General features: G+C 41.2%; 1 protein-coding gene across 1 annotated transcript; it reads right to left on the bottom strand.

The window, feature by feature from the left end:
* Window positions 1-635: 635 nt before the first annotated feature.
* On the bottom strand, window positions 636-22,817 carry VSIG10L2 (V-set and immunoglobulin domain containing 10 like 2). The gene is made up of 12 exons (XM_087970018.1): window positions 21,070-22,817; window positions 19,125-19,472; window positions 14,068-14,343; window positions 13,516-13,791; window positions 11,637-11,897; window positions 10,618-10,878; window positions 9,663-9,953; window positions 8,777-9,082; window positions 5,227-5,349; window positions 4,452-4,476; window positions 3,326-3,471; window positions 636-1,476 (listed from the first exon to the last, which is right to left on the bottom strand). Exons 1-12 carry the CDS (start codon window positions 21,146-21,148, stop codon window positions 1,349-1,351), a joined length of 2,520 nt encoding a protein of 839 aa, XP_087826144.1. The 5' UTR covers window positions 21,149-22,817; the 3' UTR covers window positions 636-1,348.
* Between the last annotated feature and the right edge of the window lie 1,886 nt (window positions 22,818-24,703).

The following is a 24,703-nucleotide window of genomic DNA, read 5'->3' as shown; positions in this document are numbered from 1 at the left end:
TATATTTTTATTTTTTGTTTTAAATATGGTTTTACATTGTGTAGGCCGCCTCAAGTTTCCATGGGCGAATAGGCAGCAATATAAATTAAATAAATAAAATATTGCTGAACAACTAATTACTAGCAACCTTAGAAGACTTAGGAATGAAAGATGCTGGAACTAAAAGACACAGGTTCCATATCTTCCCCATTTCAATTGCTTCAACCAGGTTGTGGTCATTCCCAGAAGTGTGCTCTGCACATATTGCAATAGGAACTTAGGAATGTCTGTGTTGTTGAGACATATTTGTGAATGTCCCAATGCTGGACACAAACCTTTTTGAAATAATGCATAACTTGCCTTTCTAAGCTTGGCTTAAGGCTCAATAAAAACAAAAAGAGGACATAGACATGAACTTAAATATGTATGTAGTTTCCAACCTCCTTATCTGAAACATGATACCCTTTTCAAAAACCAGAGTGAGTGTGAAATCTCAATTTTCTATTTGCACACATCATTATGTTATCGTATTTATGGTAGCTGTAATTCAGCAGTGACTGATTGGACCTGGTGGTTTCTCCTTCAATTAGACACAAACTTAATTAGACACAATTAGATAATGCAATGTAAAAATGATGAACAGTGAGGTGATGAGCTTTCGTTCTGGAGTATTTAAACACCCATTTAATTCAATTTATCTGTTGTATCTTAGGATGGTGAAGTTAAATGAGGCAAAGCTTCAAAACCTCACAGGTTCATCTTACATCCGTGCAATTCAAGCACTTGAGTTTTCCATCCCTAAGAAAACAAGATATGTCCGATACCAGAGCATGAAACAGCTTAACAGAGTCACCAAAAATGTACAAGGCTCTTATTAAAAAGTTCAGCATTTGTTGATCTATGAGTTCTGCTTCAGTGACCCAGCTGTGATCTCTGCAGCATCTGCAATCCCAGGAAAATATATTGCTTCAAAGTTTTCTAGCTTATTATGCCTGATCCCATATTGTAACTTCCCTGCCAGTTTGTCAGTTTACAGAAAAACACCCTTTCTATCTATCTATCTATCTATCTATCTATCTATCTATCTATCTATCTATCTATCTATCTATCATCTATTTGCAAAATAGCTCTTACTCAAAGATGCACTTTGGTTCTGTGGGTGACAATGAAATCTCTTCGGAAATGGTCTCTCACTTTTCCGAGGTCCTTTTTAGAAAGGTCTTGCATAACACAAAAACTGGAATGACACTCCCAGGTTCTCCAGTGCGCCACAGTTGTTCCCTGTGCTTCTTTCTTTCTTTTGCTGATCAAGGAGATCTTTAACCAACCTATCCTACCTTCAGTGCTAAAGTGTCTGGTTTACTAGTAGTCATGGGGTGGCTGTCACTGTGATTGTAACGTTAACTGGATCCTCAGAAGGAGGGCTGGGGGCTGGCACATCTTCCTGGTCCCTTGTTGGATCCTCTGAGGTCACCGCAGCTTCCTTCTGAATTGCCTCTGCAGAAAACAAAGCATATATGACAAGGGCCTATGAGCTGATGGAAGAGAAGCCATAACTAAGTAGAAATCCTGAAGCCCAGATGTTTCCATTCTTTGTTTCAATGGTTACCAGGTTCATGTTCAACATCAACAGATGATCAGGGCCCACCAACAACAACGGAGAATAAGGAGGTTTGTTTGCTAGTCAATGTGTTTCAAAGGCACATTGTCTTCTAGAACAAAAGGCAGAGGGGATGATGAATGACCAGACAAAAGGGGAGCCTGATACCTTCACCAATGGACAAGCTAGACATCTGAAAACAATCAAGACACTCATGAATCTCTGCCATGTATAAAATATCTCTTTGATTACAGGAACAGGGAAACCATTTCTATGCATTTTGATGAGCTGAGTATTTCTCTCTTCCCAAAATAAAATAAGCCAGCTATTTTTCGGTTTAAACAATGGCATGCTTTCCAGCAGTGCAAAATTGAACATTCTTTCAATAATGGAGTTCTAAATAGCCTCTTTCCCCTCCTTTATTTTATTTTTTTGAAATATGGATTTGCTACTGGGAAATGAATAGCTGAGTATGGAAACTGAGCCTATAGACAAAAATGTTTTAGGGCCAATGGGGTGTCTACCTAACTTTGACTCATGAACATAAAATATATCTTGAAGGACACACCTGCGTGATGTAGACTCTTAGGAAAGAAGGAGTTGGGCGTTACCCCCAAAAGCCACATTTACTTGCAGAATTTTGATTTCCGCCTCTAATACCCAAAGATATAGCAAACAGGAAGACCCTTCGGCAAAACTTTTTACCTTCAAGGGTTCTTTTCCAGTGTGGAAAGGAAATACAGGTAGTCGTCGACTTACGGCCACAGTTGAGCCCAAAATTTATGTTGCTAAGTGAAAAGTTTGTGAAGTGAGCTTTGCTCCATTTTACGACCTTTCTTGCTACATTTGTTAAGTGAATCACTGCAATTGTTAAGTTAGTGACACGGATGTTAAGTGAATCTGGCTTCCCCATTGACTTTGCTTGTCAAAAGGCCACAAAAAGGGATCCCGTGACCCCAGGGACACTGCAACCGTCGTAAATATGAATCAGTTGTCAAACATCCAAATGTAAATCACATGACCATGGGGATGCTGCAATGGTCATAAGTGTGAAAAATGATCTGAATGTCAGATCCGTGTATCTCCCATTCTTCAATGGAAGAAGAAGGGGGGGGTGTTGGCACAAGTAGTCCTTTTTTGATGTAACTTTAATATCTTAAGTCTTGTATTGAAATCTGTATAACTTGGACATGATATACAACTGGGGACTGGAGCCCAGATGCCTGGAAACTTGTCACCTCTTGGAGAGATAGCAAGAGGAGAAGGGACCATAAAAATTCCAGCTCCGAAAGAAACTTCCTGGGAAACTTTTCTCAAGTACACTCTCAGAAAAAATAAGGGGGTGGGATCAACATGTTGCTTCTTTGTATTGAGGAAATCCATATCAGAATAAGGGGGAGGGGTTCTGACTCCCTTTATCTATGCTGTATGCCTGGAGGCATATTAGACCCTGCTTTGACTATCACCTGGATAACTTCCTTTTCAATAAAGAATTCCTTTTGAAATACCCAGTTTTCAAAAGTTCATTCTTATCGTTTGAAGGGGAGAGAGTTTTGAAGCCCGTGCTGTTATTCTTATCGTTTGAAGGGGAGACCCTTACACTTAAGTCACTTTTTTTCAGTGCCGTGAACTTTGAACAGTAACTAAATGAACTGTTGTAAGTCAGGGACCACCTGTATTTCACGGTCTGCTCTTGGATTGATCCATTCAAATAAGATAACCTTCTGAGATTTATCACCAGTTTACCTGCTGGTGCTTCTCCAGTTGTTGTGGAAGTCTCTCCAACCTGCTCACTCGCTTCTTCAACTTGTTCATTGGCTGCATCACTAATTCCTGTTGGCATCTCGGCATCCTCTGGAGTCTCGATTTGTTCACGAGTTTCAGCTCCTGCCCTAAAGAGAAGAGATGCATTGGCCCATAAGCAGCCTTATGAGGCAGACCAGACTGAAAACATAACCAGGTGAGCTAATTCTGTGTCATTGTAAGGCAACACCAATAGAATCTTGCAATTCTGAAAGTACAAAGTTCCGCCATCACTTTTTCCTGCCTGATAAGTTAAGGGGGATCCTTTCTAAGTTTCTTTCTGTGCCTGTTACTCAGTCGTGGACTCTTTCCCCTTTTACCTGATCATTCCTTAAGCAGCATCCCTTTCCCTGTCTTCCCAGATATTGGTACATTCCATTACACCTATGGCCATTTGCCAGCCCCACCACCTGTTGCTATAGCCACCACCTTGAAAATTGGGAAAAGGTGACCAGTCCGGCTGTTGTCAGAACTACATGAAAGAAAGCTTTTCTTATAAAGGTTTGAAGATCAAGCTTTCCCTCCCCAAGCTGTGAGCCAGAGTGGTCAATAAACCTATCTGTAGTGAATGTGATTTAATTATTGTGGGCTGGTTTTGATTGTGTCATGATTTCTTGTGTTTTTCATTCCGTCTGCATGTATTGGTTTTTAATCCTAGATGAGCCACCCATAATTTGTGAATTGGGCAGCAATATCAATGGACTAAAATAAATAAATGGTAAAGCACACCTGTGTGTATATACATGTCTAAATTATCTAAATCTTTCTTTTAATATCAATGCCAGATTAATATCCACTATGATATAAAGTTCTGGAAAATATAAACTACACACTTTGAGGCAGCTCAGAAAATTCTGCTTGTTATAGATGGATAGAAATATTAACCAGATTTACCCAAACAGGCCTTCTTTAGATGTGTTGTACTTCAGTTCCTGTGTTATCTGGAGATCACTAGCATTGTAACCCAAGATAGCTACTGGATGTAGATCAAGGAAAGGGAATAAGAGCAAGAATTCAAGGGGAAAAAATAAGAGACAAAAAGGGGGGGAAAATAGGAGGTGTCACTTACATTCTGAAGAGCAGGTCATGTAACCCTATGTGATAAGAAAGAGAAATCCCATTTTAGAAACTATTCTGAAGGAACAGCTAAACTGTAAACTATTCAAGGGTACGTTAACAAGGACTTTAGGGAGAATTTGCAATTACGTTCCACAACCATCATCTCAGAACATCGTATTTCTCTCCTGCTAGGGCCATTAGGGGTAAGTACAATTTTTGCTTAATTGGGCTCTCTGCTGTGGTACAACAGCCTATTGAAATATGCATTTTCCATTACTTTAATGATCTCTTCAATATTAATGCAAGAGCTGTGGCGGCACAGTGGTTAGAATGCAGTATCGCAGGCTAATTCTGCTCACAGCCAGGAGTTCGATTCTGACCAGCTCAAGATTGACTCAGCCTTCCATTCTTCCAAGGTCAGTAAAATGAGGGGCCAGGTTGTTGAGAGCAATATGCTGATTCTGTAAACCGCTTAGAGAAGGCTGTAAAGCATTGTGAAGCAGTATATACGTCTAGGTGCTATTGCTATCTATTGCTGCTTTATCATATGGTCTTTAGTGCAGAAACCTTGCTAACGTGTAGAGAAACATAACCATAGCCACCTCAGAATCTTTAGCCTACTGGCAGAACTTAAAGTAAGGAGACAACCACTGAAATGACTTCCCAGAATGATGTGTGGGTGACTCAACAATTTCTGACTGATTGTCCTTGGAAAAAACTTAGGGAAGGATTTCCAGAGTCCCATAACCGAGCTGCTGATTGCCCTCACAGCAACTACCACTCACTTGGATTATTCTCCCAGTTCCGAAGGATGTATTGGAAAACTATGAGAGAGATGACTGTTGCCACAACCATTCCTGCCACAGCAGCCCCGATCACCACAGGATATGCATTGAAAGGAGGGTCAGCTGCAAGAGAGAAGAAGCATGAGATGAAGGCAGTGGAGTTCTACCAGGACCAAATCTGCAAGGCTTTGGAGAATCATGTGCCAGATGGGCTTTCTGTTATTTTAGCCCCTCCTTCTCTTGCCCAGTGATTTCCAGATGGGTTCATTTTCAGCTCATCAAATCCACCATCTGGCTAGAAGTTTACAGACGCTGAGTACATCTGCTTCATTCTTTAAGAAGAAGGTTCTGGAAGCAATAGTTTGAGCTCGATGAGCCTGTTGTTTATAAAATGTCTGCCAAGGTGGATTAATTGGAGGATATTTATTTATCAGAAGGCAAACCCATCACTGAGTCAACAGTGTCTTCTAATACTTCAGCATCTTCGATTTTCAGATATATACACTTCTGAACAAAGCTCCAGGGGTTACCAACAGCTCCCATTTTTATATTCTAAGAAACTTATAGGAATCATGTCAGACTCAGGAGCCGCCTTGGAAATGAGTATCCACTTTTCAGCATGCCAGCACCGCAGCTGGCCCTTAATTTATTTTAAAAAAATTAAAATTATACAGTTCGGTTAGGATAGGGTTCTTTGCCGGCACCAAGAAACTCTCCGTGGGATTATTCTTTCTGCAATAGCTTCCTGGTGTGTTTGCCAAATTTTAGCATGTTTTTTTTTTTATGTTAGTTCCTTTCCTTCACCTTCAAGCATAAAGAAATGTCATTTCTCCTGGGAATTTCCGTAGTAAACGATTGTATAGGATAAACATTACTTTGGGTTTGCTGAAATAGCCCTACGTTTAGTCTGCCTTGGACACCATCTTTGCTAGGTGTGATGGTTGTGATTGTCTGAATTGAGAAGCCCTGTTGGCAAACGATTATCAAGGCACCTGATCAGTAGGACATCTCTCTCTCTCCCCCCCCCCCTCACACACACAAACACACCATCCATTTCTGGGCAAGGAGATTAAAGCTTTTAAGAGAGGAAGCGGTTTGGGGCAATGTCAAAGGGAACAGGGTTAAGCAAGGGTCTCTGTCCTGATTAAATTGTTCTCCTCTTCTGCCTGCAGCTAATTTTAAAGATCGTTATTTCCTTAAAATATCAAGAGATCCAATTACGGATCTCTCGTGTTAACAAGTCGTTTCTGGCCCTCAGCAACTCTGCATCATGGGACGATTCTTTCTCTGCCAAAGGAAACCCTCAATGAGGCCTTACACAAACTCTTTTCTGGCCTTTCGGGTCTCCGAGCGATCTTCCATCCCGCATCTGTTTCCAATCGTCTCCGTTTTTCCAAGAGAAGACTTTGCTTGTTTTTCCTGAGCATTTCATTTTGCTTTGCACTTTCCAAAGGCTCTCCCCAAACCTCGCTCAGCCTTGCTTGTTGCAACAGCTGCTGCCCTTATGAGGAGAAAGGATGAGGTGGCCATCTTTGTTTGAATACGGCAGCGTTCGCTCAGGATCACCAAGGTAACTGAGGTCAGAAAAACAGGCGATTTTGCTCTTGTGCTGCCTGACCAAACCCTGCTTCTGCAGGACAGATCTTTTTGCCACGGAAGGAAATGCCACATCAAGCATAGGCAATATTGCTGTGACATTCCTGATATCTTCCAACCAGGTCATAATGGCATGGGTCAACCTGCTAATTGTCTTACATACAGTGTTCAGGGCGACTGGAGTTTCTACGCCATTACAAACTGAGTTTTGTATTTTTCCCCCTCTAGGAGAGGGGTCTGCAACCTTAAACACTCAAAGAGCCATTTGGGCCCATTTCCCACAGTACAGAAACCCTGGGAGCCAATAATTTAACAACTGGTGTGACTGGGTAGACGTGGGCAACTCAACGTCACTCATTCCCGCCCAGTCACCTCCTGGTCTGGAATATGGAGCAAGTCTCCATCCCCCACCATCATCCTTACCTTCTCAGGCCAGGCGAAGAGTGACAGGGAGGGGAGGGTGGGGTCAGACAGTGGCGGATCAGCCAACAGGAAGCCGCAGCAGAGGGCCAAAAGAGCCACACGTGGCTCCAGAGCCGCAGGTTGCAAACCCCTGCTCTAGGAAATGGGTACCCTTCATAAATCAGGGTTCCCGTGTGCTTATTTATTCACAGTAAGATAAGAAGACGCAGCCTTTAATACCCATCTCATCAAGAGCCTCGGTCTTTTCTGCTGCATAAGGACCTTTCTTTTCTTTATATTTGGCCAGTCTTATAGCAAGAACACAAATCGGTCAACATGGGCAGGGATTTTTCACCACAACTAGGAGAGCAAGCCTGGTGAGTGCTTTGTAAGGAGCCCAGTAGCACATTCCAAGAAGGGGAAGTACATTTCCCCCCAAAAAGAAGAACAATGTAGAGCAGGAAAGATGAACTTCATCATGCAGTTAAGAAGTGATGTCACACAGAGATGAAAATCCTGTCAAAGTCCATCTCTTCCCATCCTGATCACAACCTTGAGACTGGTGTGCAACCACCTACATGACTGAGGTCTGCAGATCTCATGCAAGATGACAGAGGAGTAGCTGAGGCACACCAAATGCAGAGGTAAAGGAGCACACTAGAAGGCAAAGAGACACTCAAAACAGATGTTCTGGAAGAAGCAATGGCAGACATGGTTCTTTCTGGTCATTCTATCTAGCGCCACTGCTATCACCATCACCATCTTATAGTAGTAATTGTTTTATAGTTGTTTCAAATTGAAGAGCACTCTGGACTGAATATGGAATGTTGCCTTTGATCAAGTCAGCCTTATTTTCCTAGTTAGCTCAGAACTACCTTATCTATTCAGGAAGAGGGTTTCCAAGAACTGCGACAGCCCAGGCTTTGACAAGGAGAAGCGACAAGGTCTTGCTAATCATTTTGTTTATTTATTCCCCATCTTTGTTATTTTTATAAATAATTCAAGGAGACAAACAACACAACATTCCTTCCTCCTGCTGTTTTCCCCACAATAACAACCCTGTGAAGTGAGTTGGGCTGAGAGTGACTGGCCCAAAATTACCTAGCTGGCTTTTATGGCTAAAGTGGGACTAGAACTCACTGTCTCCTGGTGATTGGCCCAAAGTCACCTAGCTGACTTTCATCCCTAAGGTGGGACTACAATTTATTATAATTAACCCCAATCATGCCCCTTGTCATAATTTATCAAAAGTAGTCCTGATTATCCAACTCATTATTGTAATTTATTATGATTAGCCATAATTACAATATACTCCCTCATAAGGTCTCATAGAAAAAGAGGTGGACATATAGATTGCACGTATACACAACCTGCTGTTCTTTCTGGCATCCCCAATGAAGTCCACTATCTCCTCCATGCAGAAAGGACCAGGCTGGAGCCACACATCTAAATGCTCAACTGCCATCTCTTCCTTTAGAAAAACACCTTCCAAAACAGCTGGTTTTCCATACGTGTCTGAAAGTAAGCAGTATAGGTAGCTACTCGAATGCACCTGGGGTCTTCATTTCAGAGGGATACCCAGTGGTGCGGTGGTTGACTGCAAGGATCCGGAAAAAATAGACCACTGCAGGATCCAGGCCGCCCAGTTTTCGGCCACGGACATCAGGGTCAATGTTGTTGGCCACTGTTTCCCAGCTGATGGCCATCTGCTTTGGGCCGGTCTTTTTTGCTTCTCTTCTCTGGACTACAAAGCCAGTCAGGTTTCCTGAGCCTCGAGTTTCCCATTCCAGTTCCACCTCTGTACGGGGGCGAGTGTACATCAGTCTGCTGATGGTCACATTGGGCGGGTTGGGGTATTCTGCAAAGAAAAGAAAAGGCGTATAATTGTTGCTTGTTTGCGAATTAGCGTTCTTAGAAGACCTCCCCTCGTCCACGGGGCATGTTCAGTTTGGGAAGCAAGGGCATAACAGAGGGAAAACAAATGCCAGGATCTCCCTCTGCCGCATGGCAATAAAGTACAATCATCGACAGAAATTATTGTAGAAAAAGAATTGAAATCCTAAGAAGAGGTCATAAAAGCAGGGGAAGAAAACTTGGAGGAATTGTAGGGCAAGCGTGGACACAGTATTCCCACCTCGTGGAATTCTGCTTCCCGGGTTTGGGGGGTCAAAAGAAGTTTTGTGGTACACATCAAGAAGCAATGGATGGAAACTAATCAAGGAGAGAAGCAACCTAGAATTAAGGAGAAATTGCCTAACAGGAACAATTAATCAGTGGAACGACTTGTCTCCAAGTGGCAGGTGCTCCAAAACTGGAGGTTTTTAAGAAGAGATTGGAGAACCATTTGTCTGGAACGGTATAGTTTGAAATGAGCAGGGGGGTGGGCTAGAAGCCCTCCAAGCTCCTTTCCAACTCTGTCATTCTGTTATTCAACTTACTTTTTACCTGGAGGATGATGGTGGCAGAGGCATTGCCCACAGCATTGATGGCAGCACATCGGTAGGTGCCACTATCCCGTATCCATTCTGTGTCCTGGAGGGTCAAATTAAACCAAGTATTTTCCTGCTGCAGGTGGTATTTCCTAGTGCTTGCTGTAATGGGCTGGTTCTTATTATTGTACCAAAAGACTTCAGAGCCCAAATAGGCACCTTGGAGGAAGCAGGCCAGCTGGGCCTCGCTGCCTTCAAACAACGAAACCTGGGACCGCTGTACCATAACCCTGGGGGTTTCTGCGCATAAAACAAAGCAAAGAAACTCTCAAAATCATCAGCTTGAAGGAGAGCAGTAACCAGGTTGTGATCTTTCCCTTCGCCCAACGAAGGCTCTGGGCCTTCAACATCCAGATGGAAGCTTTGCCTGAAGCACATCTGCCTTTCCAACAGGCAACAATAAATAAATAAACTGAGATGGTACAAAACATTCAGGTGGGCTGTCTAAAGAAAGAGGTTGGGAACAACCTCATACATTAGCATGCTAGTAAATGAGCAGCATTGCCCACAGTGGCAGCCCTAGTGCAAAAGCAGTTCTACATCTTCTCAAAATGTCTGATCAGCCCCAAAAGTTTAGTTGCTCTGGATTTTTTTTCTGCTTTGCAACAATCCTTTAAATTCTCAGGAACAGGCTTCTCCACTATTACCTTCCTGACCATGTAAAATTGGAGGATATCTTGGATTGAGCCCAAGATCTAAGGTGGCTCTTCCTTCTTCACTGGGAAGGCCAACTACAGCACCAGAGGACAATTCCATGACATGATTTGTTTGTAACTGAATAAAGAGACAGGGAGGAAGGGATCAGCTTGGGACAGGTAAACAGTGTCTTTCACACTCTGATGAGCCAGTCAACCCTCCCTTGACCCTATTATCTTTTTTTCTTGACCCGGGTTTATCTGCTTACCCAGCCGAACGTGGCACTCAGCAGTTCTGGCCCACAGAGGGTGAGCTGCTGTGCAGGTGAACGCCTTGCCTCCAAGAGTGGCATTGGGCTTCATGACAAAAACATGGTGCGATGGTCTCATGTTTCCCAGCACATGATGCCTCCAGTCTCTCCACCAGAGGGTCACCTGTGGTTCTCCACCTGGCCAGTCACAGGTCAACATGAGGAATTCATTCAATTTGGTGGCTACCACACTGCAGGTCAGGCTCCCTTTTGGAACCCCTGGAATAAATTGGTAAGAATGCAGAGGTGCGTACTTGCCTTTGCGAACTTCCTAGGATTCCTAATAATGGTTATTAGCTGGATAACTTTTCGTAAGTAAATGAGCCTCATAAATTATCATAAAGATGAGTACAACAGATTATTATAATTTATGACAGTGAGACAGACAATTAGGGCTTATTATTATAAATTATGCTAGTGAACTAGAATTATCATCATAACTAATAATGAAATGATTTACAGGAATTATGACTTTCTTTAGGGATTTAACTTTAAAGAGCCCCACTTTGAGGGGGGTTGGCATTCAGATATGTGAAATATCAGGAAGGAAGGAAGGAGGGAGGGAGAGAGGGAGGAAGAAGAGGGAGGGAGGGAGGAGGGAAGGAAGGAAGGAAGGAAGAAGGAAGGGAAGGAAGGAAGGAAGGAAGGAAGGAAGGAAGGAAGGAAGGAAAGGAAGGAAGGAAGGAAGGAAGGAAGGAAGGAAGGAAGGAAGGAAGGAAGGAAGGAAGGAAGGAAGGAAGGAAGGAAGAAAATTTAGGCCTGAATATAAAAGTGCCTTCCACAATTTGCATAAGGGGGTTATAACCATCCTAATTACACAGGGTTCTATATCCCTATAGTTGCATTTCATTAAAAGAAAAGAAAGGGAAGTTTAATTAAGCATGAATTGTTGCTGTAGCATAATTGGTATTTTAGCATCAACTTTTGGGACCCGCCTCAACATCTGTCTCCGAGAATAGCAAGAGGTTGGTACTCACAGACAGTGATCCTGCAAACGGCATCCTTTCTCAGTGCTGGATGGGAAGCCAAGCAGATATAGGAAGTCCCATTGAGAACATTTGCACCCTGATGGATTTGAACAGCTCTGGAGAAGCTTCCCGTGTCGGTTTCTTCTGCCCTCGATTTTACCCACCGCAAGTGCACTGAAGGGAATCCCCCTGGCCATAAACAATGCAGAGCAAGGTCTTGGAAATTGGAGGCAGGCAGCGACATGCAGTGGAGCTGTCCCTTGGGCAGATCTGTGCATAGGGTAAACATCATATCAACAGCAACGAGGAATTACTGGGGCCAGAAACATCCATGGAGGAAATCATTATCCAAAAGGTGACGGTGGCGAAGAGCAAGGTCCCATCCCTGCTGCTTTGGGATTAGACACAAAAGCTTGTTTGAGCCACAAGGTGTTTGTGTCCATCTTCTCCATGCCCACCCAAATCATTGCTCTTGCAATCCAACTTCTACCCAAAGTTGACCAACAGTTTATGCACTCAGAATCTCTCAGAATCTCATGACTTCTTGGCCAGGAGCAGGAGATATAGCAGATATTTGCCTATTCTTTGCATTCGCATACCGGGGAAAGCTTTGATGACAGAACTGGTCTCAAATGGCTAGAAGAAGCCGAGAATCCTTGCTGTGAAAAAAAAAAAAGTTGGCTACTGCCTGCTTGCAGACATTCCTTGGTGGGAAAAGAAGCTGAAGGAAAGGGACTATTGCCCTCACTCTTACACTTTTCCATTGGCAGTTTCACTAAACCATGGAGCTGAGAGTCATACAGGCAAACTCATAATTTATGGCTTCCTATTTTGACAACCTCATATTTTTCTTAAGCTTTGAATTTCTTTGCTTTTCCATCTCTGCAAATCCCCTCATCCACCTTAACCTGTTTCTAACGTAAGAATGCAGGTCAATCGGTGCAATGGCATTACATGAATGCATTACAAAGTTGTAAGATCTGGGTGCTGAGTCAATATCTTCAATGAAATAAAGTACTATGGAAATACTAGCTCTGGTCTCAGATAAGATCATTTCCTATATATGAGGATGATTTTATTTGTGCATTTATTTATTTTGCAAAGAAATATTAGGAAAATGACTTTCTCCCACACACCCCACAGCTCAAATTCTGTGTGGTACCATCCAGATAAAACTGCATCATGTGAAGATGATAGTACAGAAGTTGGAAGGCTCTGCGTTATTTCAGGGAATCTAAGGATCTTGCAGGTTGGTCTTTGAGGTGTTGTTTTGAAATTCGCTAGGTTAATTTGGTCAATGTTGTTACCAAACATATATTTCAATGGTCCACAAACATCAATCAAAAGGCCTGCTTTGATCTACCTGAAAAACATCTGCCTGCTTTCTGCTGCAAGACACAAAAGCAACATTGACCAATGATTACTTTCCTGTTCTATTAATACTTTTAGCAAGTTGGCCTCCTTCTACGTGATTATTCCATACAGAAATCCATGGAGTCTTTTAATTTTATTTCTCTTTTGCAAAAAAAGAGAGAGAATTTGAAGAATTTCACCAGAAAGAACAGACTCTGTTGACACAAAACACAATGAAAATCAGGGCACAGAGCAAGAACTGTTAATTATTCTCTCAGAAGGGAAGCTAAAATATTACTACAGAAACCACCAGCATTGGTAACCATGGTAGAAGAGGCAATCACCACCTTCTTTGGAACTCATATTTTACACCCAGATTATGTTGACATTTGTCTTTTGGCATCTTTTCAGCTGTGCCAGGATGGTGATGTTTAGAATAGTGAATTTTTTTAAAAAAATCTAGAAGATAGAGAGATAAGAAGCAACAGAACATGCTAAAACCTCATGCCTGGAAAAACAGGTAAAGGTAACTTACAATAGACAGTCAAGATAATAGTGGCCTGGGTCCGAGTATTCAGGTGCATATTCTGAGCTAAGCAAGTATAGATGCCTGTTTGTGTCCGTGAAATTCTGGCTATCACATACTTCTGTCCAGAGTAGACTTGAGAGCTGTTGTAGAACCAAATGTAGTGGCTGGGAGGATTGGAAGGAGCCAGGCATGTCATAATCACCTCTTCTTGTTCATTGGCTGAGAAGCCATGTTGGTTAATTGCAAATGGTTCTATGCTGATCACTGGCTCATCTGGACCATCTATGGAAGATTAAACTAGTTAATAGAATGCAATCTGAAGAAGGCACTTCTGTTGATGAGATGCTGAGCATCTGAGGATAGATCTCCCCAGTCTGGTGTGCTTCAATCAAGTCAATACATCAGAAGTAGACCAGATAGGAAAGTCTGATCTAATCTGCTTCACTAGGAATCATCTATTTTATTTCATGGTCCACACCTGGCAAGATTAATCTCTAATTGGCTGCACACAAAGTTTCCCCAAAATAGAAAAATTGGCCTTATTGACCAGTTGCTTACAGATAACGTCAAGGTACATCCCATCGCTGGTTTGGCTGTTGACCTCATTTTGGGCTGTGCAGGTGTACCAACCCATGTATGTCCGGTTTGCTGAGGTGAGGTTTAAGAGATGTGTCCCTGCTTCAGCAAGAACTACCATGCCATCTCGGTTAGTGTAGCGCTGCCAAGAATAAGCAATAGGAGGTGTCCCTTCTTTCACTGTGCAGATCATCACAACTGGCATGCCTTCCACGGGTGTTGAATTGTTTATCTGCAGAAAGGGCTTGGGAACTGGGACTGGGGAGACCAAATTAAGAAATTTAAGACCAAGTTAAGAAATTAAGAAGACCAAGACATCTTTACATCAAGAAACATGAATGACCTGAACCAGTCATACCTACAAAAATCCACTTCTGGTTATATTAACTGGACCCTTAACGAATGTACAACTGAACCCACACATGCAACCTTCTACAAAGCAGTAACAAATCTGGGACTACAACAACTAGTAACCAACAATACTATTGCCTCAATCTCATCTTCTGCAATAGTTTGAATTCAATTTACGGAATACAAATTAAAGAACCCTTTTCCAACAGTGACCACAACATGATTGACTTTTGTCTCAACATACGTCCACACAAAAATCATCACCACAACAGAATCCCCAATCATAACTTCAAAAAAGGCAACTATGATCTTATAAACAACGATCTCTCATCCCTTGATTGGCAATTTCTATTCTTTGGATGCAATATTGTAGAAGATCATTACAACATATTTTTACTTGAAGTCAAAAGAGTCATCAAACTATATGTACCATTAACAACTCCCAAAACCAGAAAAAAACAAATTACCCATAACAATAAGGAAGCTTCAATCCAAAAAGAAATCACTTTGGCGGAAAAAAACAAATCTGGTTATGTTGCCAACTTCAAAAGCCGATACAAAAATTTATGCCACCAGATAAAAACTGAATGCACCAATTATCACATTAAACAAGAAGAAAACCTTCTACACACCAATTCCACCCAAGCTTTCTACAATTTTGTAAACAACAAACTAAAAGACTCAAGGTCCATCCCACCCTGAAAGGACCTAATGGTAAAGACTGCAACAATGACACTATTAAAGCCAACCTCTTTAACACATTCTTTGGCTCAGTATTTGTAAACAGCAATGGATCATGCCCAGTATTTCCTAGTTGAACCACAGACAACTACAATGATCATATCAATATCAATTTTACAGAAGACAATGTTGAAAAAGCACTACGCAATCTAAAACCATCTCTATCTATTGGACCGGATGGAATATGTGCCTACTTCTTTAAAAAGCTACCCACTGCCATAGCCAAACCTCTAAGCATAATCTTTGAAAAATCTTTCAGGACCAGCTCCTTGCCAAAACTATGGTCACAAGCCACGGTCATCCCCATCTTCAAAAAGGGAGACCCCAGCCTAGTTGAAAATTACAGACCAATCTCTTTATGCTGCGTCACCTGTAAAGTCATGGAATCAATTATTAACCAATCCATCATCCTTCACTGAGAAACAAACAACCTACTCTCTAATAAACAATTTGGTTTCAGGAAAAAACTATATATGTAATCTGCAACTCTTACATTGCAAAAACATATGGACTACACAACTTGATCAGGGCAAAGCAAGAGACGCAATCTACATAGACTTCTGTAAAGCCTTTGATTCAGTTGTACACGACAAACTACTCCTAAAACTAAAATCTTACGGTATCTCTGGACACCTGCATTACTGGATAGAAGCATTCCTGTCAAACAGACAACAAATGGTCAAAATTGGGAGCGTCCTATCAAATTCTGTACCTGTCAACAGTGGTGTTCCCCCAAGGCAGTGTTCTAGGACCAACTCTTTTCATACTCTACATAAATGACCTCTGTGATCATATCAAGAGCAACTGTGTTCTCTTCGCTGATGATGTAAAGCTATTCAACACCACCAACAATACTGCTACCCTTCAAAAAGACCTTGAATATGTATCAGAATGGTCAAACAAATGGCAACTTCAAATCTCAACAAATAAATGCTCTCTCCTACATATTGGCAAAAAAAATCAGAAAATAAAATACAGGCTGAATAGTCAAGACCTTGTTTATGATCCAAACTCTGTCAAGGATCTTGGAGTACTCATCTCTCTAATGATCTAAGTGCTAGAGCCCACTGTAACTACATAGCCAAAAAGTCGTTAAGAGTTGTTAACCTAACCTTACCTAGCTTTTTCTCTGATAATATTACACTAATAACTAGAGCATACAAAACATTTGCTAGACCAATACTCGAATACAGCTCATCAGTCTGGAAACCACATTATGTATCTGATATTAACACAGTTGAGAAAGTCCAGAAATATTTCACAAGAAGAGTTCTCCACTCCTCTACTCGTTGCAGAATACCTTATACCACCAGACTCGAAATTCTAGACCTAGAAAACCTAGAACTATGCTGCCTTTGGTCTGATCTAAGTATAGTATATAAAATCATACATTGCAATGTCCTACCTGTCAATGAATACTTCAGCTTCAACCATAACAACACAAGAGCAAACAATAGATACAAACTCAAGGTTAATCACACCAAACTTGATTGCAGGAAATACGACTTCAGCAACAGAGTGGTCAATGTCTGGTTCCCTTAAGAGAATGCATCATGGTAAATGTAGTTAAGGTATCCTGGGAAATGTAGTCCATGTCACATGACCACATCTGTAATCCTAATTGGTCACTAAATTGACCCTCAATGAGTTGGAAGAGTTTTCCTCACTCTTGGCTGAACTCATGGACTCGTGGTAATTGTTCTACTTCTATCATTACAAGATGGGAGAAAAAGGATAGGAGATAAACCATCTTTTTACCTACAAGACAGATATGCAAAGGATTGGTCATTAAAGAAGAACTTCATCACAAATGTGAGTTATGAGGATACCTGATGAACCAATAAAAGTACTTTGCTATGGATGTTTTGTGGAGTTTATATATCTGCATCTGTATCGACTCTGTGATTTCTTCCCCAAACCCCAAAAACTTTAACCTTAGACTGTCTACTATTGACCTCACCCCTTTCCTAAGAGGTCTGTAGGGGGCGTGCATAAGTGCACCAACGTGCCTACCGTCCCTGTCCTATTGTTTCTCTTATATTTTTTATTTTTCTTATGTGTATTCGTGTATTCATAACTATGTTTTTACTGATACCTATTATCTTATAAGCAATTGACAAAAAGAAAGAAAGAAAGAAAGAAATAGTTCTTTTAAATTAGGGAAATGATTTAAATCACCCATCGAACTACCCAAAGACTCGAGATGCAAGCTAAAACAGAAACACAGGCAACTCAACTATTGGTGGAAAAGTTCATATTCATCATATATAAACATAAGTTCACTTTTTACTATTGCCCTGGCTATTACTTAGAGCAGTGTTCCTCATCCTTGGCACTTTTAATCAGGATGGACTTCAATTCCCAGAATTCCTTAGCCAGTATGCTGGTTGGGGAATTCTGGGTGTTGAGGTCCACACATTTTAAAGTTGCTCAGAAAAGCTGAGAAACAATGACTTAAAGCATGTGCACTTTTTACGATGGAAAAAAACTGCATGTTTATGGTTTACTTCCAGTGTTAAACAAACCAATTTCCTTACCTGGGGAGGAAAAAGAGCTGAACAAGAATTCTGAAACCAAATTCAGCATAATTTAAATGATTTAAAGATTGAATACTTTTCTGCTGGGGTGACTTTAAAAAATAATAATAATGAGATGCAGTGAAAAGCTAGTTTGCTTAAGAACCTATTTTACTTAATCTCCCACCCTACAATGTGGGAAAAAGGATGTCAAAGACTTGGTAGCAAAAAGGTTACTTAATTCTGGCTTATGTTGCAAATGCAGTGGATTGAAGTCCACGAGGACTTTGGCTTACACTTACATATAGAGCATCGCTGGCCTATTCAGACAAAGAGGTAGAAATCACAGACTTGGGTGGTTTGTTTGTTTTTTTCCATAATGCAGTTTTTTAAACATCTGAACATGGCAACAGAGGAGTTCTTTGCCTCCCTCCCTCTGCTAAAAACACCAGGCTAATTGCCCAAGGAAAAATAACAAATCAAGTTGTCTTGTGATCAAAGGCAAAGATGAACCTTTGCTGAAGATGAATAACATACCTGGGAGAGAGTATCCCCCATCAGCCAAAGAGCTTTAATAACTTGAATTTGACCAATTGGGGGCAAGAACAGCTGGCCAGGGACCATCAACACTGAAAGGCTATGTGCAACATTTGACCTACCCCGGATGTCAGGTTAAGATGAAAGAAATCTGAGATAGAGTTTCTCCAATGGACCTTTTTGGAATTCATCGTTGGGATGTATTTTTCTGCAATAACTACAGTAGTATTCAGCCAGTAGATGGCAGTGTTTACAAGTTTGGATCTATGGTATATACTCTACACTCTTCTGTTCTAAGTAGAATTTCTTGTTTCCTGTTACAATTAAAAACAGGTAAGCAGTAAAGCACATGGTGACTGTACTCTTTGCTCTGCAGTGCTCTGCAGTGCTATATATAAACAGAATTTCTAACAGACCTTCTCCCTTTTGTGCAATTTCCTCATTAGCCTTGCCATAATCAATCATAAAGGCCAAATCTAGTGAATTTCATTCTACTTTTGTAAAAGGTGAGCTATATTTTTCTTTCTTTCTTTCTTTCTTTCTTTCTTTCTTTCTTTCTTTCTTTCTTTCTTTCTTTCTTTCTTTCTTTCTTTCTTTCTTTCTTTCTTTCTTTCTTTCTTTCTTTCTTTCTTTCTTTCTTTCTTTCTTTCTTTCTTTCTTTCTCCCACCAATCTCATCTAGAGGCAACTTTCCTTTTAGCAAACAAAGGATTAGTTAGAATGGCGGGCCTTTATTTAGAAGCAGGAATCCTTTCGGTCTGACAGGATGATGGGGAGACAAAGAAATTGAGCCAGGTCCCTCTTCATGTTTGCAAGATCAGAAGGAAAGTCCCAGAAATCAACTCTGATCTCATCTCTGAGGAAACACCCTATTTCCTCAGAAGCTGTGACTTACCCAAAACAAGAAGCTCAATGTAGAAATAAGCCACTTTGATCTCTCCATCCACTTCGTACATCACTTGGCACATGAAATGTCCCTCTGCAGCTTGTTGCAGTTTCTTAATCTCTAAGGTGCTGTTCCTCAAACTGATCTCCCCCAGAATGGCAGAGGCCTTCTCCACCTTGGACTCAAGGCCATTGCTGATGGCCACAGCTCTGGGAATGAGGGAGCCAGGTTTGGTGAAACTCCAGAAGACAACCAGGGGTTGTACTATGTCACCACATGCAAGCCTCACTGAGAGGTTATGTACCCCTTTGACCACTTGCTCATCATATTCTGCATCTTCCAAAGGGAGAAGCTGACCTGGGGGAAAAATGAATGAATGAATGAATGAATCAACTGATCAATTAATGCCAGGCTTTCAGGCCTCTCCAATAACTAATAAGCATTTTTTTTAATGAATAAAACTCAGTTGGCTGTCCTCTTATTCAGTTTAGGAAGATAAGAGCTTGATAGAATCCATATACCATTGAAGACCAATTTCTTGAGAAGGCAGAGAAGCAAGATTACTTTTATTATTCATTTTTAAGCCACTTTTAAAAGGGAAAACCCCTTCAATTATGGCAGGAAACAGAGGTTTCCCAAAAGTATTTGGCTATATTAACCTTTGATCTGGTCTAGCACATTGCTCCACATGTGTTCAATTCTCAGCCAGCCTTCCTTAGTTTAGCGCCTCATCTGATTGATCTTATGCATCTCTAATGAAACTTTCGTATGTTGATATTAGGTTTTACTTGACTGTTTTGCTCTTACTGTATAGTTCTCTTTTATTTGGATATGATTGGTTTTCATCCACCCATCAGAATTCTAAAGAATGAAAAATGTTTTGAACATACTGAGCAATGAAGAAGAAATGAATAAATATAGGTATATGTATGTATGTGGCAGAGTAGGTGGAAACCTGGAGAAGCTGCTATTAGAAGGTTAAATTTCCTCATGTTGAGGTCCTTATGATTCTTCTGGAACCTTTCCAACTGTTGATCTTAAAATAACACCTGTTAGGATGGATTACTCATAGGTAGCAGCTAACGTTTGGCTGTTTTAGACAAAGGAAAAGGTGGCACGCACAAATCCTGCTCCATTGCAGCTGCTACAAATTCATTTGAAAGCATATTTTGGCATTCTGTTTTCACAGGGTTTTTCAGAGATGTGAATGCCAGCATTAAAGTTCTCCAGTATTGTTTGTTCCTTCAGAAATTTGCAAAGAAAGAAACAAAGAAAGTCTAAAGAAATTAGACTAAATTGCAGACAATAGGCTGTCTCCAAAAGAATGGCTCTATTAGGAAAATTCATATTAAAAACAAACAAACACCAAAACATAGATATTTATGTATTGATGAATACAAGCTAGGTTGTTTGCATTTTAAGCAATATTTAATGAAGTGTACATTTACAGCTACATAAATTAGGGGAAGAGGCATGGAAAGCATCCAAGGCCATTTAAGATGGGCAGCTCTACAAATTTGATAAATAACTATGATAGTTACACAATAACTAGAATAATTACACAACACTACAAATATAAATAAAAAGATTTTCTACAAGTCTTTCTACAAGGCACACACCCACATGCATACCAGTTTAGACTAATGTACTATAACAGTGTACCCTGGGCTGAATCTCAACTTTTGCGATAGTTATCATGTCCTCCACCATTGTCATACTGACCAACGAGAGAAGAATTCAAAAAATACAAGCAGGAGGCAGCCAAGGTACAATCCAACGTACACAGTCTTCCATTGAAGCCCATTACCTTATTGTAAGGCCGAGGCTTTAAATATTCCACCATTGGGACTCACAAACAAAAAAGAAATAAATAAAATATTTTGTTTATTTCATAGGTAGACTTTTTTTTTTTGCATTGCAGCTGGCCTGATAAGATTGCTAATGGGTTACTCACCATAAACCACTGCTGGGAAAATATACAGGATTTTCAGCAAGCTGTTAAGTTGTAGATTCTTTGCCAATCCATAATCCATTGCTCCATGTCACTACACAGGACAAAACCCAGAAGACAGGTCCTATGAGCCCCTTCCAGAGTTTCACATCTGCCCAGCTTCCAGGCACGCCATGGACTTCTTCCCACTTCCTATTTCTTCTGCAGACTTACTAACCTCTGTGACTAGGGGACTGGTCTCTCTGTCTCTTCTTAAAATATGCAGCCCTCATTAGTCTCGGATTACCCCCGAATCATCCCCGATTAATGTTCAATTATTCATTTATTCTTACTTAATATCATTTCCTTGATCTATTATGCAGGAGCTTCTTTAGAGAAACAGTGGAAATACAAGTCAAGTTCCTTTGGTTTGAGCATCTTGAAGTTGTGGTTTCATACTAGTGGAAGATAAGGACTGAAAGCATTAAATTATCCATAGGAAAGTCTAAGCCACATGCTTCTAGTTTGCAAAACTCTCATGCAATTATATTTCTTTGGACAATTTTTGTTCAATGGCAGAAGAGTAAGTGTTTTCTTGCTCATCTTTGAAGGCCTACTCAACTGCAAAGTCAGTCTTACTCTTCCTGGGTTTGAAACCTTTTAAATTTCCAATATGCACATATTGAACACACATCAAATACAAAAGTATAGCCAATATCCAAGCAAAATAAAGTATCATTCAATGAAGACAATAGATATATGGAAGAATTCTTACGATTCTCACAATTGCTAAATAATCTATATTCTTCAATGCAGGTTCTAGTTTGAAATATTCCCTCTTGCAAATTTCGTAAAAAGATGTTCTTTATTATCTGGTTTTATATCTTTCTAACTATCATTTTAGGCTCACTGATCAATAGTTGCTGGGACCATATTAGTTCTCCTCATTGCGCTGAAAATACTATTTTCTGGAAATAGTGAAAACCTGGCAAACTTCAGCTAAGGCCCATATTGTAGAGAACATTTATGTACAGAGCATGGATATTTATAGTTATGAACACCAGAAGTTATACTGGAAATACGGACAGACTGATGGATGGACAGACAGATGGACAGATGGAAGGATGAATAGATGAACAGGCAGATGGACGGATAGATGGACAGACGGACCGACAGACAGGCAGATGGACAGAGGTAGTATTCTCCTTGGTAGCTTAGAACATGGACAGAATGAAAGCCTCTGATGCAGAGAAACCATGGCTGAGTTGCTCCAACAAACGGTGCCTCAAGCTACCCGAAGCCATTTTGCTAGAAGAGCATTCTATTTTCCACCAAAACTAACAAGTCATCCTTTATTTTGACCATGCAGGATTCCCCATCTGGATTTCACAAGTGTAAAGGTTCTCCCAGTGAGACTGTCCAGTTGTTTGCTTGCTACTCTCTCAGGATTTCCAGTCACCCATCCCTGCCGTCTCTAAGAGCTCACGGCTTCACAAACACAACGGCTGCTCCTCAGATGCTCTTCCTCTTAGGCTTTAGAAAACAGATCCCTCAGCAAAGGGATGCTCCTGTCTTTCCTAGTGAAAACAAAATGGGATAGAATGAAGTCACTAGAGCCAAAGGGGAAAAAAAAAAACCTTCCCCCCAAAAGCAACCAAGAATCTAAATCGAGGGGGAGAAAATTAGGAGGGCAGAGAAAACCAAAAGAAAGGCCTCCTCCATGAATTGTGTATATTGCTGTTTACTGCGAGTGGCAAACAAATTTCAATGCCTCCACAAGTTTTTTCTTTCAGTATGTAGGCACGTCAGTCCCCAAGGGACAGATACTATTACTACGTAGGGTACAGACCACACACAGCGAGAACAGAAAAACACAAGCTGGATTATCAGCTTTCTCCTCGTTCTCATTACACGCCCAGCCCTGACTGATCCTTTGGCTGCCGCTGTTCCCTCTGAGGGATCCCAAGTGAGAAGAAAACCATGACTGGTCGAGTTGGAGGTTAGAGGCCTTTTAGGTCAGGGAACAGGTGGGGAGGAGTTATTGGTATTGATTTTACCATGGTTAACCTTTGGTTGCATGGCCAAGTGGAGGGGGAAAGGCCCAAACAGCTCGATTTTAAAGCAAAGTTGACTTCCTGCTCCGGTGCTACATTTCATGAAGATTTCAAATCCAAACTGACTCTGTTTATTGAGTAGCACAAGGATTTTGTCCATATGCAAGTAATAAACACGATCTATTTAAGACAGATGGTCTTCGAAGAAGCAGAGTAGGAAGACTATTGATATTTTTGAACTTTGGTGTGGGAGAAAAACTCTTTGAGAAGCATGAAAACAATCCAATGGAACATTGAACAAATCAACCCAGGATTCTCATTCAAGGGCACAAATGATAGATTCAAATTACCCTACTTCAGGCACATCATGCAAAGACCTGCCCCTGATGCTAGGGAAGGTAGAAGGAAAGACCATGGCCAGAAGCAAAGTGGATGGACTCAGTTACACCACAGATAGGTGAACCGATGTAACAGACTATGAGAATAACCTGGAGCAACAGGGGGAAGAGACACACCCAAGATAATGGTTAGATAACAGAAATTTGAGTCCAAACCAGAAATGTAATTTGAGACTCAGACTAGATCAGGGGTATCAAACTCAAGGTCCGCAGGCCAGATTTGGCCCATGGGGTGGTTAGATCTGGCCCGTAGGGCTGCCCCAGAAACAGTAAAGGACCGGCCCGCGGTGCCTCTGCCAGAGAAAACAGAGCTTGAGGAGGCTGTATGCAGCCCTACCGGGCTCCGTTTTTGGCCACAACAGCCTCCTGCAGCCCCCTGCCAGCAAAAACGGAGCTTGGGGAGGCTTTGTTTTCACTGGCAGAGAGCTGCTGGAGGCTGTCACAACCGAAAACAGAACCTCAACAAGTGACATCGGGCTAGCCACACCTCTGGCTTTGCCCACCCCAGCCATGCCCACTCCAGCCCCCCAAAGTCAAACCCTGATGCGGCCCTCAATGAAACTGAGTTTGATACCCCTGGACCAGATCCTCCCTTATTCTTGTATAGAAAAGGCAGGTTCAGATTTGCAAGATTCTGTTACTCTAATCCTATAATAAAAATAGTATAAGTATTCATAAATTTGGTTTCTAATCTGACCTACCTGAAAGTGCTGTTAACGTCTGGCAGGCCTAAAAGACCAAATTAGGTAAATCATCACACAGAGAAAATCTGTAAAGAGCTGGCATTGACTTGATGGCAACATAATCAATTTAAGATGAGTTTATTGTTATTTTTATTTATAATTATTATTAGGGTTAGAGTTTTAATTATTTAATATAAATATAATTTGACAGATGGGGTATAACTCACAAAAGCATATTTGATGGAGTTCCCTATATATACAGTGGTGGGATTCAAAAAATTTTACTACCAGTTCTGTGGGCATTCAAGAGGAAGGTTACTGCAAAATCCCATTCCCTCCCCACCAGAGATGGTATTCAGCAGGTTCTGACCAGTTCAGGAGAACTGGTAGTGGAAATTTTGAGTAGTTCGGAGAACCGGCAAATACCACTTCTGACTGGCCCTGCCCCCATCTATTCTCGGCCTCCCATTGAGTGCCAGCTGATTGGCTGAGTCTTCTTTGGTTGCTCTGCACAGGAGAATGG

Source organism: Notechis scutatus, chromosome 7 (assembly GCF_049901735.1).
Source record: "Notechis scutatus isolate UNSWTSFEM ecotype Mainland chromosome 7, rNotScu1.2, whole genome shotgun sequence".
NCBI classification, from domain to species: domain Eukaryota; kingdom Metazoa; phylum Chordata; class Lepidosauria; order Squamata; family Elapidae; genus Notechis; species Notechis scutatus.
This window is presented reverse-complemented; position numbering and strand designations above follow the sequence as displayed.